We start from the raw sequence: 18090 nt of genomic DNA on the forward strand, positions 1-18090 counted from the left end.
AAAAACCTCTCCCACAGATCATCTCAGGTTCATGCTATTATATTTTTGCATGAGGTCTCCAAGTAACTAGGTTCAGTCAACATTAAACTAGTCTTCCCTGAATGCGAACACTGCAGGCTGAACATCCTTCTGTGTACACTGAACAGCAATGAATCACTTCTGGGAACTTCACTTACAGAAATCTTTAAAACTCTTGGCAACAAGCTTAGCACCTTTTATCCATGAAGTGTGATGTGCTGCATCAGCTCCATAGGTCTTGCAAGCCTGGCAAGTCATCTCAGTGACACAGCCTCAGCAAGCATTGTTTCAGACCCTCACATTACCCAGAGGCATCTCGGTATTCAGTAAAGCTACTGATTTGTGAAAGGTAAAAGCAGTTACAACATTTTGTACTTCGAAGGTTTTACAGTCCTTTCTCTGTTCTAAACCAGCTCCAGCCATGTCTTTAAAGCCTACCTTCTGGGAAACAAGTGTTCTGTTCCTTTAATACACCACCTCTCTAAATTAATGGAGTCTGTGCTTTGGGTACAGGTGTCTGCCAGCAGTGGACTGCCCAGAGATCAAAATTAACACCATCTTTCAGTAGAGTGGGGAAAAGAGAGGCAAGGCATCATATTTCTGGATACACAGACATTTCATTGGACTTATACCTTTTCTGGATTTTATTCTTGTCTTACTTACAACCACAAACCTTCTGACTGACTGCAAGCAGTAACAACTGTGGAAAACAAGCTACTGAACATGAGAAGCTAAGCTGGGTCCTGATAACTAAGGAAAAACAAAGAAGAAAAGCAGTCATGCATGGCAGGGTTTTTTTTAAGCTCACAGACCTTTTGGGGGCGTTCTGAGCCTACTCGTAACTCTAAGGTCCAAACTGTGTGCATTTGTAAAGTTACAAAATTACAGTTCCTTTCTTTAAGCTGTGTACTACTGAATGCAGTTTTAAGGAAAGGGACAATAATAATAAAAAGCCCAAAAGACATTTCAGATTATAGGTAATTAAATCTGATCCCTGACGAAAAATACCTTTCCTTTTTTGACCACCCCAGAGGCCTCAAACCAACAGGAATGATCCATAAGTGAATAGGAGAAAATCCCCTTGGCAGAACGGATCCTCTGAAGGCATAGTTCCAAACACAGCTGAAATGACCTTGGGTCAGTCACAACTATATGTCACTACAACAAGTAAGAGAAGTAACTGCTGCCTTGGACCCCAAATTTGGAAACACTGGGATAGGTTTATAGCTCCCACAAGTCTCTCAAATGAGGTTGTGCCATAAATGTCCTCAAGCCCTAGTGTAGGACTTGCAGGTTCTGTGCTACATGAGCATGAGGTAGCACACTAATTAATGAAAAAAGGAAAAAGAAAACCAAAACAAAACACTACATCAGGCATTTTCTGTTTCAAAATTCATCACAAATCTATACTACAAGTACAGAAAGCACAGAGAATTTCAATATAGAAAGTAATCTGTGGCCTTATAGTATACCACATACAACATGATATTCCTCCTATGTGTATTCTTCTTTAAAAAAAAATCTCTTCTTTAAAAAGGATATTTGAGGAGCCATAAATGCTCTTCCTACAGTTGTTTTTAACTTCTGTAGCAGTTTTCTTTTTTGTGTCAAACCAGCAGAAATGCTTTCAATTGCATCCCTATTTCTAATGCCCCAAATGGATTTTTAAAGCATCTGAACTCTCATAACAGGAGTCTAATAAATGCATATCTCTAGCTACAGACCACAGGCTTCCCCATGAGATATTTTTCTCTGAGGAATACAGAGTTAATGGCAAGAAATAACATAGCTTTCGTGCTTTTTCCTCTTATTTATCCAAGTCATATAATGAGAGCAAAATTGTATCATGTTTCCATTCTATGAGAAAAGATGGTAAACATAATTATATTAGAATTATCCCAGACAAGACAAAACATGAACTACTTGAACTACATGTTTCACAAGAGGACTACAAAGCCAACCGCTTCTCCACATACCATTAATCATGTGTAAGACAGAAGTAGCCAGAGCAACTGAGAGCAATGGAAATTTTTAAGGCAGGAAAGAGAATTCGCATTTCTACAGGATCTGTTAAAGCACATACACCTGACAGATTACTTTCCTGACAACTTCATTGTAGTTGAGTAACAGGTATCAGATTCAGACATGAAAGGCATGAGGGCAAAAGGATCAAAAGATCTCTGGGTTATAAGACTGGATATGCTTGGAGACAACTGATATTTGGCCTTTATACAAGCTTGTTTAAGCAAGCAAACAGTGCTGAGAATTTTCAAAGGAAACAAATGTTATGCTGCCACATCCTCCTCCAATATAAAATCCCGACTAGAGGTCGCTGGACAAGGCAAAACTACACTTACATCCTGACAACTCCTTTGGATTCAGAGGAATTCTCGTTTTCAACTTCTTCAAAGCTTGGGGTCTCCAGGGATCCATATCTGAAAAAATGAGACAGATGTTTAGAGGAACCTCTACTGCATCAAAGCAAAATCTCAAATAGCATAATTCATATGCAATTATCATAAATGCTAAAAAGCTTTTCTAGCTCAAACTACAAATACAGAATCTAACAGTTGGGCAAAAGTAAGGAGCTTGAAGATTGTTTAATTTTGGAGGGGAAAAAAAAGTCATCTTAGAGAGACAGCCAATGTCTTCCAAACTAATTTGTCAATTTAGAGAGAGCAGCCTGCAGACACAAGGAATCAACCAAAACAGTTTCTTTGCTCAGAGCTCCAAGACCCTTTCTGCCTTTTTTCACTGCATTTTTTTCCCAGAGCACATACACACACTCCAGTGTGCAGTGAGGCTGCAACACAACCACCTTCTCCAACAGTTTCTCTTTCTCTAGTATTTGTCATTCCTTCTAACTCCAACTGTTATTTCACACAGAAGTTTTCTAGGTGGCAAGTGCTGATTTGCTACACTAGTGCCAAACCCACTGATATAGGTTTTACCAGTGGGAATGGCCCCTGGCACTCTGAAAATGCCACTGGGAAGAGGAAACGATAGACTCAACTCCAACAGTGCGAAGCAAAATCTCTTACCTCATAGGAAGTACATGTGCCTTGAAAGCAGTATTATGTATTTCATTTTGAACGGGAGTGCCCATTGTTTCAGATATACAACCCCACATATAATTTCATGATTCCTTAGAAGCAGCTTTAATGAAGGTGGAAAATTACATATAGAAGAGATAAAGGCAAGCTGATTTTACACATTCTGTGCTCAACTAACTGCATAAGGCACCTGCAATTAATCTGAATAGGCAGGAGAACAAGTATTTGTCCTACAACATCCTAGTAACATCAGATAGAGAAAACATAGTGGGCTGTCAGTTTCCACCCTGAAGGCTCATGTGACAACTGTAACAAATTCATCTAAAGTATCTCAAATGATAAAAATGTGGTAGTTTTATGCTCCTCTAGAATATCAGCCTAAAGCTTTCTATGTAAGAATCCCAGATCTGTAGAGAAAGTCAACCAGTGTAACTGAATTCAAGCTCTCGCCACCAGATTTGCTGAACTGTCAAGAACAAGTTTTAGCACCACCATCCACCACCCTCATACTAATATTCTGCCCTACTATGGCTAACAATCTCACAACTCCACAATACTTCAAAATAAGAACTTAGGTTTCAACAATTTATGACAAGGTCTTAATGTTGGACATATCCACTGTGATGGAGAAGCTGAGGCAGAGAAAGATCAAGGGTTTGCATATTGTAAGTGTGCACTGTAAAGTAAACCCAAACTAATAAAGGCAAACAAGTCTGAAAGGAGCAACATAGCCACAGTCATAAGGATGTCAGCTTGGGCTTACTTAGCCTTGAGTACTGTGCTAAAACCACTTGCATTATCTGAAACAGCTCATTTAAAACCAGATCTTGAATCTTCAACGACTTTGTAGGTAGACATAACAAAAATTATTTGTTCCAGTTGTTTTGGAAATCTCATCATTTTATCTGTCCAGGGGGAGGGGACACCAAAAAAAGGTGTAACGTGCACAAAAACTTGCAAACATATGTTTTGAAGTGCCCAAACTCTTCTCAGTCATGCTGAAACAATCCTGCTGGTCCTGCAAGAAAGCAGCTTTATGAGAGTAGGTTTTAAGGGCTTCTTAAAAGGCATCCTTAGAAATTGATGTATGCACAGGATAACCCATTTTGCCACTGAGATTTCATGGAGCTAATCCAAACATCTGGAGAAAAATATGCTTAGCGAAACTGACAATAAAGTAAGAATCCACTTCTAAACATGCTGAATAACACCTTGATTGGTGGTCACAGTGAATCACAACAGGAGCATTCACAGAGGAACCACTGCTTGGTACAACAGCTGTCAATCTTGTTCTGAAATTTTTTGGTGCATCAATAGCCTCTGTGCTTTCTTCTACATTCTCCCAAGCAATTTCACACCTTGTCCATGCTCCTTTTACTGGGATCAGCACTACTGAAGCTGTAAAATTTAATAGATACCTTCCTTCTAATTCTTGGCTATGCCAAATTCACTGCTTAATCCTACCTGGCCTCTCCAGGCTATCAGTTAAATTCTAAAAGCTAATTTACTAGTGTTTGCAATTCAAAGTGAATGCAATTAACAACCTGAGATACTTTCTACTGCTTTACTGCAAGAATGCAGTAAATCAGAGGGGTCCTAAGAACAATACTCCAACACTGTGCTAAGCTGCAGTGTAAAGCTTTAACTTATTTTTATTAGATTTAACTCCACTGGTTTCTATATTTGCTCTTGCAGACCTGTAAATTGTTCTGCTTTTCCAGATACTGTAACATGAGGTAACATACCTTATCAAGATGATACAAAAAGAGCATAAAAGGATTTTCAGAGAATTATGCTGACACCTCCTCAGTGAAGATCACCCAGGACACAACTGAGACCTGCTGCCGATATAACGTACATTACATGCTACGAAGGCTGCTCCTGTCCTGTTGCTAAAGGGCAAGGATTTCACTCTCCACTGCTGTCTGCTAGCTAAGATGACTAAAATAAATCTTAGACAAGAGATAAAAAACGTTTTTCCCCCTACTAGGAGAAATATGAAAGGACAGCTCAGTTTTTTAATAAAAATTAAATTTGAATTCCAAAATTTATTGCAGTGACTCACAATATCACAGTCCTGCTTATATATGAAATATAAAATATGTATTTGAAAAACATTAGGCATTTACATTTAAATGTCACTAGAGAGATACATGCTGATTTTTATAATACAAATTCCTAACACAGGGCAGCCAATTTTCTGTGCAAAACTGGAGAAATATATAATACTTCATTATACTGCCAGATGTAAACCTCTGCCTATCTCTCACTGAAAGAGCTCTGCATGAACAACAGGTCATTCAATACAGATTAGGAGGAGTTAATGATACATCTGATGTAAAGAACTGTGGTTCTGCAGACTTCAACTGCTCTGTTCTCACCGGGTCCTGGACAAAGAGACATTCACTACCCAGCCTTGCATGAATGCTTTGCATACAAAAAGAGACATGGGAAACAAAAGGATCCTGTAGTCCACAGAACTTTTCAGCCTTGCTTGGTGTTTGGAAAGTTAGAGGCTACTCAAAAAGACTAAGCAAATGAGACCAGAATGGAATGGGCGGTACTGAATATTTAAATACTAAAAAACAGTAGAAAGCACATCCCTGCATCTCTTTTAAGAGGGAAGTGAAGAAGAGGGAGGAAAATACTTTTTGAATAACTCAAAAATAATACAGAAAGGTTGCTCTTGTCAAAATCCCCAACGCAAGCCCTAAATAAGGCTTGTAAGCATTGAAACAAACAATTTGGAGGTACAGATACTCCGCAAGAATCATGAGGTACTTGGAATTATACACACATAGAATAATGGAAATGAAATAACTTTTTCAGTTGACAAACCACCTGATATACAACAGAGGAAAGATCAGATACTACAGCAACAGTGAGACAAGTGCCATATAAAGCACCTGTTCCAAAAAGTGTGGCTCTACTATCGAAGGACCCATTCCTTCAACATCCTCTCTACCTTCATTTTCCCCTCCATTTACCCTCTATAGAGCTATTCTCCAAGCAAAAGGAATCAACTGTAAATGTAAAACTAACTTGCTTTTTTTGCTGTCACTATCCAGCTTTAGATCTCCCATTAAACAGCATCAACTCCCTCCTCTGTAAACTCCTTGAAACAGGAACTGGTTGCCACTTTATCTGCAACTGTGCCTTGTACAGCACAGCCCTACTTTTAAGTGTCATTGCAAAGAAAAACATGATTACTAGACAAAATAAAAGACATAAGGCAGGAGCTCTGCCTGCTTCTGCTCCCATCTGGACAACTAAACATCTTTTGCTTCCACTACACTTGTGAGAGATTAATTCCACAGCACATCCAGTGGCACTGGTGCATCCTGCTGTACCCTTACTGCCAGGGGCAGGAAAAGCTGGCCTCCTTTTCCTCTCTCCAGGAATTTCCATTGAGTGTTTTCACATCAAAATGCCAACAAGATTTTATTTTTTTAAATATCCCTGCCCACTTCCACAAAACAAAGAGAAAATATCAGAACATACAGTGTTAAAGACCTGGCAGGTTTTCAAAGCTGTCTGCTGCATTTAGATGCCAGACTTCCATGAATACTAAAGGGATGCGGATGTCCAATTACTCTTAAATAGCTTTGAAAATACAAGTCATCCCCCTCATTTTTCAACATACCAGCTTACGCCCAAGATTTTGTTTAGTTTGACTTCTATTCTGTGTTAAAAGAAAACCTTCATGGGCTGAATCCAGACAAAAGAATGAACAGGGATTCAGTCTCAAATTTAATAAAAGCAAAACCTTCAAGCTTAATTTGAAGTCCTGGAAGGGGAAAAAGCGAAAAGAAAAAAAAAAAAAAAAACAACCTATCAGCCTCCCCAAAACCAAACAGATTTATTCACAATCTCCAAGAAGTGTTAGAAATTACTTGGAAATCATGCATTTCTGTGATAACTGCACCAGCATGGGCTGTGGGAGTAAGAAATGCTGCAAGGACTAGCACTGCACAAGTGTATGATTCCTATTCTGAAAACCCAAAGCCACGTGTGCTTGGCTTTGGGAGGACTTTCTCCCGCTTTCCAATGTCATGTGAAGGGGAGTAAAGGCAATGCAAGCAATGTGTGGTAGGACAGACTAAAGAGACACAGGGGAAAAGAGAAATCTACAAACTCCTCTGCAGCCATGCAGGAAATGAAGATTACAGCATGCAGCCCAGAAAGGCCGCCTAGAAGCTACCTATGGCTGCAGAGCCTCACGCGCTCACAGGACAGATTACAGCTTATTTTAACAGAGTAAGGCCCACGCCGGAAAAAACGTTTTGCTCATAAGACTGCACAAAACCTCACCACAGCGTGGGCTGATTTAATGCAAACAAACGTGATTCTGCATTATTCAAACCTGTTAAAAGTTCTTTTTTTCTGCCCTAACACTTCAGTTTCTCATAAGTACAGCATCTGCTTTTTTATTTGCCCCTGTCACTCAGGGAAGATCATGTCACCTTATTTAGACAGAATATTTCCTGCATCAGATTTAGTTGATGTGTTAATGCTTGCACTGCACTGCTTGGATAGGATACTCTGCAGACAAAGCATCAAATGACCAACACGTATCCCCACATAATTAGGGTACAATATATCCAGATTTCCCAGGACATTTTTCTAAAGAGACCCAGGACTCTCACTGTCTAATCTGGATTTGTGTATCTCTAATACATACATCAGACAATACCGCAGCACTCGCAGTGAGGTGTGTATCCACAGCAAATCCAAAATAAACTGCATGCACTGCACTTAAGGGCTATCCAGCTTCCACACATAAATTTTGGAAGAAGTTTGTCATAGAATCATAGAATAGTCAGGGTTGGAAAGGACCTTAAGATCATGTGGTTCCAACCCCCCCTGCCATGGGCAGGGACACCTTACACTAAACCAGGTCACCCAAGGCTCTGTACAGCCTGGCCTTGAACACTGCCAGGGATGGAGCATTCACAACCTCCCTGGGCAACCCATTCCAGTACCTCACCACCCTAACAGTAAAGAACTTCCTCCTTATATCCAATCTAAACTTCCCCTGTTTAAGTTTTAACCAGTTACCCCTTGTCCTGTCACTACAGTCCCTAATGAATAGTCCCTCCCCAGCATCCCTGTAGGCCCCCTTCAGATACTGGAAGGCTGCTATGAGATCTCCATGCAGCCTTCTCCAGGCTGAACAGCCCCAACTTTCTCAGCCCGTCTTCATATGGGAGGTGCTCCAGTCCCCTGATCGTCCTCGTGGCCCTCCTCTGGACTTGTTCCAACAGTTCCATGTCCTTTTCATGTTGAGGACACCAGAACTGCACACAATACTCCAAGTGAGGTCTCATGAGAGCAGAGTAGAGGGGCAGGATCACCTCCTTTGACCTGCTGGTAATGCTCCTGTTGATGCAGCCCAGGATACGGTTGGCTAGTAGGTAGCAGGTGATCCTTGAATATCAGCCAACAGTCTTGGGCTCCACTGCCCTCTGGGGCTATATTCCATGGAAGCTTACTAAGCAGGATCCTGAAGAGGCCAACATCTTCTCTCTTGAAGTCCAGGGCAGTGAGCACACCCTGTGCCCTGATGATCTCAAACTTGACTACCTCATGATGGCTACAGCCAAGGCAGCCCTGGCACATCGCATTCCCAACCAGACCCTCCCTGTTGGTGAGCACAAGGTCAAGCATGGCATCTCTGTTTGTCGGCTCCTCTACTGCTTGCAGGAGGAAGTTGCCTTCCACACAAGAGAGGAACCTCCTGGATTGCTTGTGCCAGGCCGTACTGTCCCTCCGAAAGATAGCAGGATGGTTGAAATCCCCCATGAGCTCAAGGGCCTGTGAGTGTGAGGCTGTTCCTATCTGTCTATAGAGCGCTTCATTCACAGAGTCCTCCTCATCAGGATGTCTGTAACAGATCCCCACAGTGATGTCCCCCACTGCTGTACTCCCTTTGACCCTGACTCACAAACTCTGTTGACTGATCACCTGTCCCCAGACAGAGTTCCATAGTCTCCAGCCTATCCCTAATATAAATAGCAACTGATATAAACACCAACTCCCCTGCCCCGTCTGCCAGGCCTGTCTTTAAGAGCCTATGTCATTTTCTCAATTCCTACAAAAAAAATGTCCTACACCTGGGAGATGCAGATGCTGTTCTCTCATACCCTGTGCCAAGGAGCTGCTCACCTGTAAAAAATCTCAAGGGCCTTTTTTGATCTGGCCATATCACTGTTGTCTCTTGGACCAAACAAGAGCTCAGCATTGCCATTCATAATGGCAATTACCTTACTCGATAATCCATCGTTACAGAGAATAAGAAACAGGGCTCAAGCTCTTCACATGAAACTAAAATTGACAACTAATGCCAAAATCTTGTTTTTTGCTTGAGGCTTTTGTTGTTTTGTTTTGTCTTTTGTTTTTAATAGATTCCCTTTTCATTACTTTTTTACTTCACTGGAAATCAAAATGCAAGTACCTATAAAACACAGATCGTGCACTGATACCCACTTTAGTCTCTGTACTGTTAGTATTAACAATATTGCAAAAATGCTACTTATTCTGAACTAATGTAGAGATGAAAACTAAGCTGGTTAAATTCAACGATCTCATTCTTTTTTTTAACTTTTCCTTATAACATCTGCTTTTCCCTGAGCAACCTATTCCAGCACCTCACCACCCTAACAGTAAAGAACTTCCAGTTCTTTACTGTAAAGAACAGTAAAGAACACATATGGATGTGTGAACACATCCATATTCCACAGCTGTGTGTAAATCATTCTAAATTTTATATCTTAAATTTCATCTAGATTTTGTCCCAAGTCATAAAATTCTGGATTATCCATGGTATTCAAAAAGCCAAGAGAAACATCCATGGATTCTTACACACTGTGCTCCTAAGATTTGTGACAGGGGAAGGAAGTGGTGACCTCCTAGGATTTCCTGTGGATTCTGTCATTCACTGTAAAAGGCTGAGGGTAACGGTGAGAAGGTCAGGCAGCCTGTGTGCCCTTCGGCTGAGGGAGATATTATACCTTATTTTGAGAGGCACACAAGCCAGTAAGATTAGAACTGCACTCAGAAAGGAGAGTTCTCTTTTGTGAAGACTTTTCCCTTGTTCTTTCTTGCTCTCTTCTGATATTTTCACCTCTTTAAAGCAACATCAAGAAGGCAGGGCTGACTTGGAGTCAAATACGCTCCAAACTTGCTGCTGTCCTAAACAGTTGGGCTACCAAAACTTACCTGAAATGTTGCTATATATATCATTTAGGCTATTTGTTTGAAGCAGAGCTTAAGTATTCAAACTTCCTTTGTTCTCCCTTCCTACCTTCAAAGCCAAACACAGAAGGATATTCCTCCTTAAGGCAGGGCTTCTACCATGCCAGCACATTACCAAAAACCAATATGATGGGAACTCGATCTCTTGAAGACCACAAGGACTCAGCAGTGCACAAGTCTGGCCCAAGATCCTTTCCCTCAGTCAGCAGCCAACAATGCAGTGAAAAACAAGCACATCAGCTTTGGAAAAGGACACCTATTTTCCTGTTAATTCCTGCTTGAATACTCAAATGAAATCCCTTTTAAACTGGCTTATTCAAACATTTCAAAGCTCAGTTAGTCCTGCCTGCATAATTTCTTTTCCAGTTAAGGCTGGTTTTCTCTCCTCTGATGAACTCCTGAGAGAATGTAAGACTCAAGTCAGACTTGCCATTTCCTTTGTGCTGCAATCCAGTTGTAATATGACAGATGTAATTCCTAGATATGAAAATATTCAGAACTTAGTTGCAGAGTTAATTGATCTAAATTGCACCAGCTATACAATTCACAGAAACCTTTACTGCACAGAGCTGGCATTTTCACAGGAGCCCAGAGAGTTCACATGTCTCATGACCAGTGATTCTGAGAGAATGAGTAACTACTTTCTTCAGGCTGTTTTTATAATCTATGAATACATACTTTCCTAGAAAACAATACAGAAATTAAAGCACATGATGAATTTCATAAATATCTTATGTTTCTCCACCTCTCAAATTCCTCATCTTTGATTATCTGATTTTATAATTTCAATGTTTTATTAATTTTGTACATTTCTATTTTTAGCTTGCTATGATCTTTTCACTAGTGGAAAATATGGGAAGAAAACAGAACAGTTTATCTAGAGGACTCCACAAATTTCAGTGCAAAAGCAAGAATCCCAAGTGACTTCTTCATTATCCTTAGGACAGTGCAGCCTAACAGAGTTTGAACATTTTAATGGCTAGTGAATCCTTACGAGTACTGATTGAATCCAACCAGGTGAGGCAACCAAGAGCTCCAGATACTTGCACATGAAATAACCACCTATCCTGTTATACATAGGACACACAAAGTCCTCTGTGCAGAAGCACACAGAACAAACCAGCCCAACAGCTGCAAGACCCCTTTCCTAGTCCTGACCAGGGGCTTTGAAACAACCAAAGAGCCAGACCACCATCAAATACCCAAAACAGCTTCCAGCAGAGGGAAGTAAGAATGGAACTACTGAAAATCAAAACTATGTTGGCCATGTTGGGAAATGCACATAAATATGCTTTCTGGCAATCTAAAGTGGATATATGAATGTACTTTAAGAAAGAATTACTTGTCTTAAGACTACTTAAGTGCCTTTAATTGAAAATCTTCCTGTGTACAGAAGCCCCCTCTGAATGACTGATTCACATTATTTGAGCTCTTTGCAAGGGATCACAGAAAAGAAAATTTACAGAAAGAAAATATCCCCAGATACACATCAGTTAACACATAAGAACCACAGATGAGCAGTCTGACAACCCACCAATACAGAGCAAGAAAAACTGCACAGCTAGGGGAATGATATTCAAAATAGCCACTTGGGGCAAAGCATCCTTCCAAAGATGCAAATTGTATTCATTCAGAATTTTTCATTTTAAAAAGTATCTTAATGAAAGAAAGTAAAATAAATCATACATGAAAGATTTCTGGCTGAAAGTCACTATGTATATGCATACAGCTCTTGGATTCTCTTTGGCAAAACTTAGGCAGCAAGAGATCTCATGACACACTGTCACTTGGCAAGTCAGCTCCTCTCTGAAGTTATTACAATCCACACAAACTTGATGTCCTTTCCTATTTTATTCTTGAAAGTCAAAAATTTAGACTCCAAAGCTGAAGGCATAGAAAGAATCACCCACTCAAAAGAAGGAATTCCTCAACATTTATAGAAGCAACTTTTATTGCTCCTCATGTTCTGCATCTGAATTGGTACAGACTGACAGGTAAAGCTCACAGTAGTAAACCTCACTGCACAATCTGCTCACCAGGGGTGGCTGCTCTTTCCTCATCTGACTTCTTCCCTGACTGTGAAGTTGCTACACTTGAACAACCACAGCAGGCCTGGCAGCTAGGCATTTCAACACTGCTATGAACTGAGCCACAAAACATTCATTTAAAGCAAGGAGTACTATACTATACAAAAGAAGAGCACAGATAAATCATCTATGCTTTGGTTCCTTATCTGCCTAGTGGGGAGAGCCAAGGTTAAAACCTCTGAGTTCTTATGCTGCTCTTCTATACTAATGAACAGTAAGGAGTTCTTGTGTGTCTTTAAAAAATTACAACTGCATGTTCACATGAAGTAATAGAAGGGTATAGTGAAAACTTGCTTATGGCTGTACAATCCTTTTTTAAAATCAGCAGTCCCCAAAAAGCAGAATCAGGCCTGGAAATATCAGTAACCAGCAAAACATAAGCAGCTGTTCTGGATTCTTTTGGGCTTTACAGCCCATGCATTCTGGGTTGGTTTTATTTTTTTTTTGCGGGGGGGGGAACAATATTAATTATCTTGTGTCAGGCCCAGTTTGGTTTCTTAACAGTCAGACACAGCACACTTTCTCTACCTGGTGACTATGCTTTAATGAGACTTGCGATGTGGGCAACATGCCTTTAAGCACTTCTTGTTTATGTGGAAATTGTGGAATTTGCAGCATTATTGACATCTGTCGACCAGGTTATTAAGTTCGTGTGCACTAAATGTAGTGGAAGGAATTCCTGACAACATCACCCTATCATGTAAACAATGGCTTAGTTTTCATTATCCTGGCTCTTACCTGTCAAGGAGAAGTTCCAGGACTTCCTTAGCAGAAGCAAAAGCTCTGTATGTTGACAGAAAGATACTGATATAGGTAAAATCATTATCCCCAAGAGCTGTCAGAAGGTTCTCCACGAGTTTCTCCAAAGTTCCAGCTTTTATTGTCCTGATCTTGCATGTTTCATACTGGCTGACAGTGTGTTCTGGAGGTAACTGGTCTTCTTCAACCTACAAAGTCAAAAGAAAAACAAAGCACAACAATCAGACACAAGCCAGATCCCTGACAAGGTTTTCACAATGAAACACACATTAAATTCCATCTTTTCACAGGAATAATACAGCTTTAATTACTAAATTATTTTGGCTCTCCAAACACCAAATGCTCTACCAAATAACAGGCTTTTAGTAAGTTTGTCTTTAAGATACTTCTCTGACATGCTCCACATAAGATTTGATAGCCTGACTGCTATCAAGTTATTTTACAAGCCAATTGTGTATTAGTATCTAAAAGAATATCCATTATCCCACTAAGAAGAATATTACTGGAGGGAACAGCAGTGGCAATCCAGTGTCTCACTTAACTTCTGAATAAACATGCAAACTGTCCACAACTGTAGCATCGGCACTTGTGATTCCCTTGCTGAAAATACCAACTTTGGCTCACCACACAGAACGTAAGGTCATGAACACATCTGGATGCGAAACATCTCATCATACTTTTGCAAGGAGTTTGTCAAAGTCATCTTGCAAACGTGCTATTAGAACATTTCAAAGTTCTCCTACAGTTTCCAGGAGGTACAATATTTGTCAACAAATGTAGGGTTTCCTGTTGGGGGTGCATGTGCTTTTTAAACAGCAGTAGCTTTGAACGCTCACATCCTGCTTTAAGTCTGAAGCAGCCAGAAAGATTCCCTTAAATTCTACCACTGTTTAGAGGGCAGTTCAGAAGATTATTTCTGTGAGTAGTTTAAATACTTATTTGTTAAGTAGGTGTGATAAAAAAGCTTTAAAAATGGGATCATGAATGAAAACATCAACAAGAGCAGCCTAACACAAAATTCCTCTCTACCTCTTGAGCTGGCTGTCTCTGGGAAGGAACTTTCAGACCACTGATGTAGGAAAGGCTGAACTCTACAGAGGCAGCATGGGGGAGGTGTGCAGTTCCCCTCCCACAGTTGCTGCTTAGTGACCGATGTACTACATCGTCAGCTTGAGGAAAATGTGCTCTGATGCACCTGCGCTTTTGCCTTGTCACAAATATGTGGCACGAATAATCACTATTTAATTGCTATCATCACATATCACTAGCACCAATGAAACTCCAGTAAGAAAAGGGCTTTTTCCTTCAGAGAGGGAAATGGCTTGAGCCTATCCAAGTGTCTGCAACCATGAGAGAAAAGAAAAACCCTTTCAAAAATTCCCAGACATCACTATGATTTATGTAAATAAACTATTGAAAGATCATCTTAAAGAATTAAATATATTTTTAAGTATTCACATTTACTGAGTTTAGAAGGTATCTAAAGGCAAGCCTTGTACCTAGCTAGGATTAATGGCATTATGCAAGGGGAAAAATCAGATCATCATGAAATATTCCAAGACTGTGGCAAAAAAAAACCCAACTGAAATCTTTTAGGTTAAATACATCAGTAGGAAAATACTACAGGACATAAACTTGCATTGGGTATGAACACACAGCAGTCTATCTTAGTCATTAAAATACAACCTGCTGTCTGCATTTAACAAAAACATCTTCCAAAAACTACACAGGGAAAATAAAAACAGGAATAATATCAGTATCCCTCAATGTTCTTGACTTTCTAACAATACATGGGCCTGGGTACAGGCATTTTTTGGCAGAAAAGTGCCTCTGTGTCTGTAGGAAGCCCTGGAAGAACAGGAACATCTTGTAGGATCAAGACACAAGCCCCATCAACAGACTGTAAAGAGTGTAGACACAGTTCGTAAGCAAAGGTCCTGGGAAATTTGCAGCAACGTGTCAACTGCAAAATGACATTTTTTGGTTGAGTTTAAGTCAACTGAAACGAGCCATGCCCAGAGGCCTTTTTCTGCCCACCTGCTACAGCAAACTGGGCTTAGAAAGTGGCCAAGCCAGAACACAGCTTTTCATTTCACTTGGTTGGGTCAAGTTTAACACAGACTAGCTGCCCACCATTGTTCACCTCACAGCTACAGAAACACACCAGCTGATAACGGGAAAACAAGCTTGTGTGCCAGATGTAAGACAAATTCTGGAAGCACTGCTGATTTACATCTGTTTGACTGTGGAATTAGAAACTAACTTGGCCTTGTGTCATGAACCCATTAATGCATTTTACAAATAGACAAGGCACACAGTGCTACTGCACCAAACCCCACTGTTACCCCAGTGCAACCCCACAGGAAAAGAATCCAGTTTCATCAGGATAACTTGCAAGATATTGTTCCATGGATCGGAAAGCTGCTTTAGAAACGTTTTAATCTGTTACATACTTGACTTAAAGGTGTATCTGGAACACACATAACACCATCATTACAGAAACACTGAAAGGCTACATCGCTACTGCCACTATATATCTCCTCCACTCAAATTTTCCCTAAGCAAAACCTGATTGGTAAAAAAAAAAACCAAAAAACCGAAAAGAACCATCCTATTGCTGACTTTTCATCTTACAATTAAAATACTTTTTTGTATTACCAGTTAGACAACACAACCACTTTCAAACAGGGAAGAAAGTCAACACCACTGTACTTAACTATCAATGTTCTTTCCAACAGATTGTCCCACTCACAGTGTATTGACTTACAGCCATATTCTACTCAGTGTGTGTAAAAAACACACTCATTCACTTACATGACTGTAATAAACAAGGGCAGAATCTGCTTCCAAGATTGAGACATGCACAATATTTTCCATTAATTACAACACTGCAACTTCACCAAAACATCATGTTGGGAGGATGTTTAAAAAAATACCTTTTTTTTTTTTTTTAAAGAGGGCAAAACAAAAAACAACCCCAAACTCTCAAAATCTAAAACTGAGTTTTGTCAGTTACACTGCTAGAAATCATTTTAGGAAATTCTTAGGGATTGTTTGTGTTTGTATTATTTTAGCAATTCTGCAAGTTTAAAAGGAGAAGACTTGGCAGACGAGGTTAATAACAGACTTTCAGAATAAGACGTTGTGGGCTGAGCTAGCATGCTAGCAGGAAACTGCTCTGTCTGGAATTAATCAAGAGGCCATCTCTTCACTGCCATAACCAGGCTACCCAAAGGCAAGCGAGTTTTAATGCTTGCTTTTGCGCTATCTGCTCAGAGAAATACTGCTATTAAAAGATGTTCCTAAAGCTCTCTGCAAGCTTTGACAGTGGCACACAGTAATCACTCTTACATGGTACCAATTAATGGCACCAGAACTTTCACACCATTCTGTGCACCAGAACAGAAAAGGCTCTCCAGCACCTTCTGTTCATCTCCTTCAACATATCCAGAAGTCTAACAAAGATGTCAGACCCCAATATTAAAGGGCTTCAGTAAGATTTTCTTGGTCCTCCACAAAGCTAACCATAAACAAACAGATATGACATTTTAGAGTCTGAGTTATTTTATATTTTGAAACAGTATTATTTTGATTTTTCAGGCAACAGATGATAGCTTTGATAATCTGCAAGTGTAACTAATGAGCAAATAGCTTCCAACCAGATAGACAGCATCTTTCAAAAGCAAACTTACAAAGATTGAACTGAGGTATAATCTTGTAAGTCCTGTTTTTTGAGGCTGTGCAGGTACTGATGATCTAGGGTAATTCTAGTATCTTTACTAATTCTCTGCAATGCTGGACCTTAAAAGGGGCACACTCTCACAATCATCTTGCAGCTATGCAGCGCAAAACACTATCCATGTATACAGCTCTTGCTGAAACATGAGAGCTCTGTGCAGACTGAAACACATTCAGACTAAAATGTTCCTCCAAACACAAACTGACTCCAACACCAGCTGCAGATGTCCTGTACTGAAGGAGCTATAATTTGGTTCCAAGCTGGTTATAATCAAGGGCCTGACCCTGCCCTGTACAGGCTGGCTCCTGAATCCACACTTCAGTCTCACTGACTCACCAAGGCATTATGAAAGAGCAAGATAGCCACACACACAATTGCAGGATGAGGAAAAGATATGAGTATCAGCATAAGATCCAACAGACGTCTTCTCTCTGCAGTGGCCACCAACACAGGGTTTGAGGAAGCATGCCCTAAATTACAAGCAGCTTCTTACCAACATAGCTTGTTACTAGGTGTGTAAAAGCACCACTCCTTCAGAAATCTGGTGAGACACCACATGCAACCCTTGATACCCCAATCCCCATTTCCCATCAGTTCTTCTCTGCAAAAACTGGAAAAGAGATGTTGATCTCTGGACATTTTGCCTACCAGTGACAGGAAAATAAAGCAGAACCTGCATATGTCCCAAAGTTGCCAGGTATTTCACTCACTTCGAAAGCTAAAATACAAATCTGTATTCCACAGCCCCTTGGGCCAAAGGTACAAATGCCACCTGTTGACATCCAGTGGCATTATAAATTACAGACTCCACCATCTCCTAAATTAATGACACATCCTAGCAAGAGGGAGCAGAGACTCAAGATTAAAAAAGCAAAAAAGACAGTTCAAATTCTGAACAGTACAAAAGGAGGCTGCTACCCAAACAGAAACACACAGAACTGCAGCCACTGCTTCATAAATACCACTCAAAACTATTGCTTTTACCAAAAACCCCCACTGGTTTGCACTTTTTTCCAATGCAAATATTATCTGTTGAGATTCTGAAAGCAAGAATTGTGGAATGAAACCAATGTCATAGTTTTTCATTAGGCAGACTGGAATAAAGTACTGAAAGAAAACAACTGAGATGAAGAAGAAGTAAATGAGATACCAAATATTCTTCAGGCTTAGTAATGTCAAA

The 18090-nt window shown here is 40.1% G+C and overlaps 1 protein-coding gene across 1 annotated transcript in view; it reads right to left on the reverse strand.

Annotated features, from left to right (window-relative positions):
* Positions 1-18090, reverse strand: part of RGL1 (ral guanine nucleotide dissociation stimulator like 1) — a 67729-nt gene that overhangs the window by 33004 nt on the left and 16635 nt on the right. Inside the window, exons 3-4 of the mRNA XM_034064000.1 lie at positions 13151-13359; positions 2376-2453 (exon numbers count right to left, since the gene is read on the reverse strand). Of these exons, the coding sequence (XP_033919891.1) occupies positions 2376-2453; positions 13151-13359 (287 nt within the window). The remainder of the gene's footprint in view (positions 1-2375; positions 2454-13150; positions 13360-18090) is intronic.

This window comes from Melopsittacus undulatus, chromosome 6 (assembly GCF_012275295.1).
Source record: "Melopsittacus undulatus isolate bMelUnd1 chromosome 6, bMelUnd1.mat.Z, whole genome shotgun sequence".
In the NCBI taxonomy this organism is placed as follows: domain Eukaryota; kingdom Metazoa; phylum Chordata; class Aves; order Psittaciformes; family Psittaculidae; genus Melopsittacus; species Melopsittacus undulatus.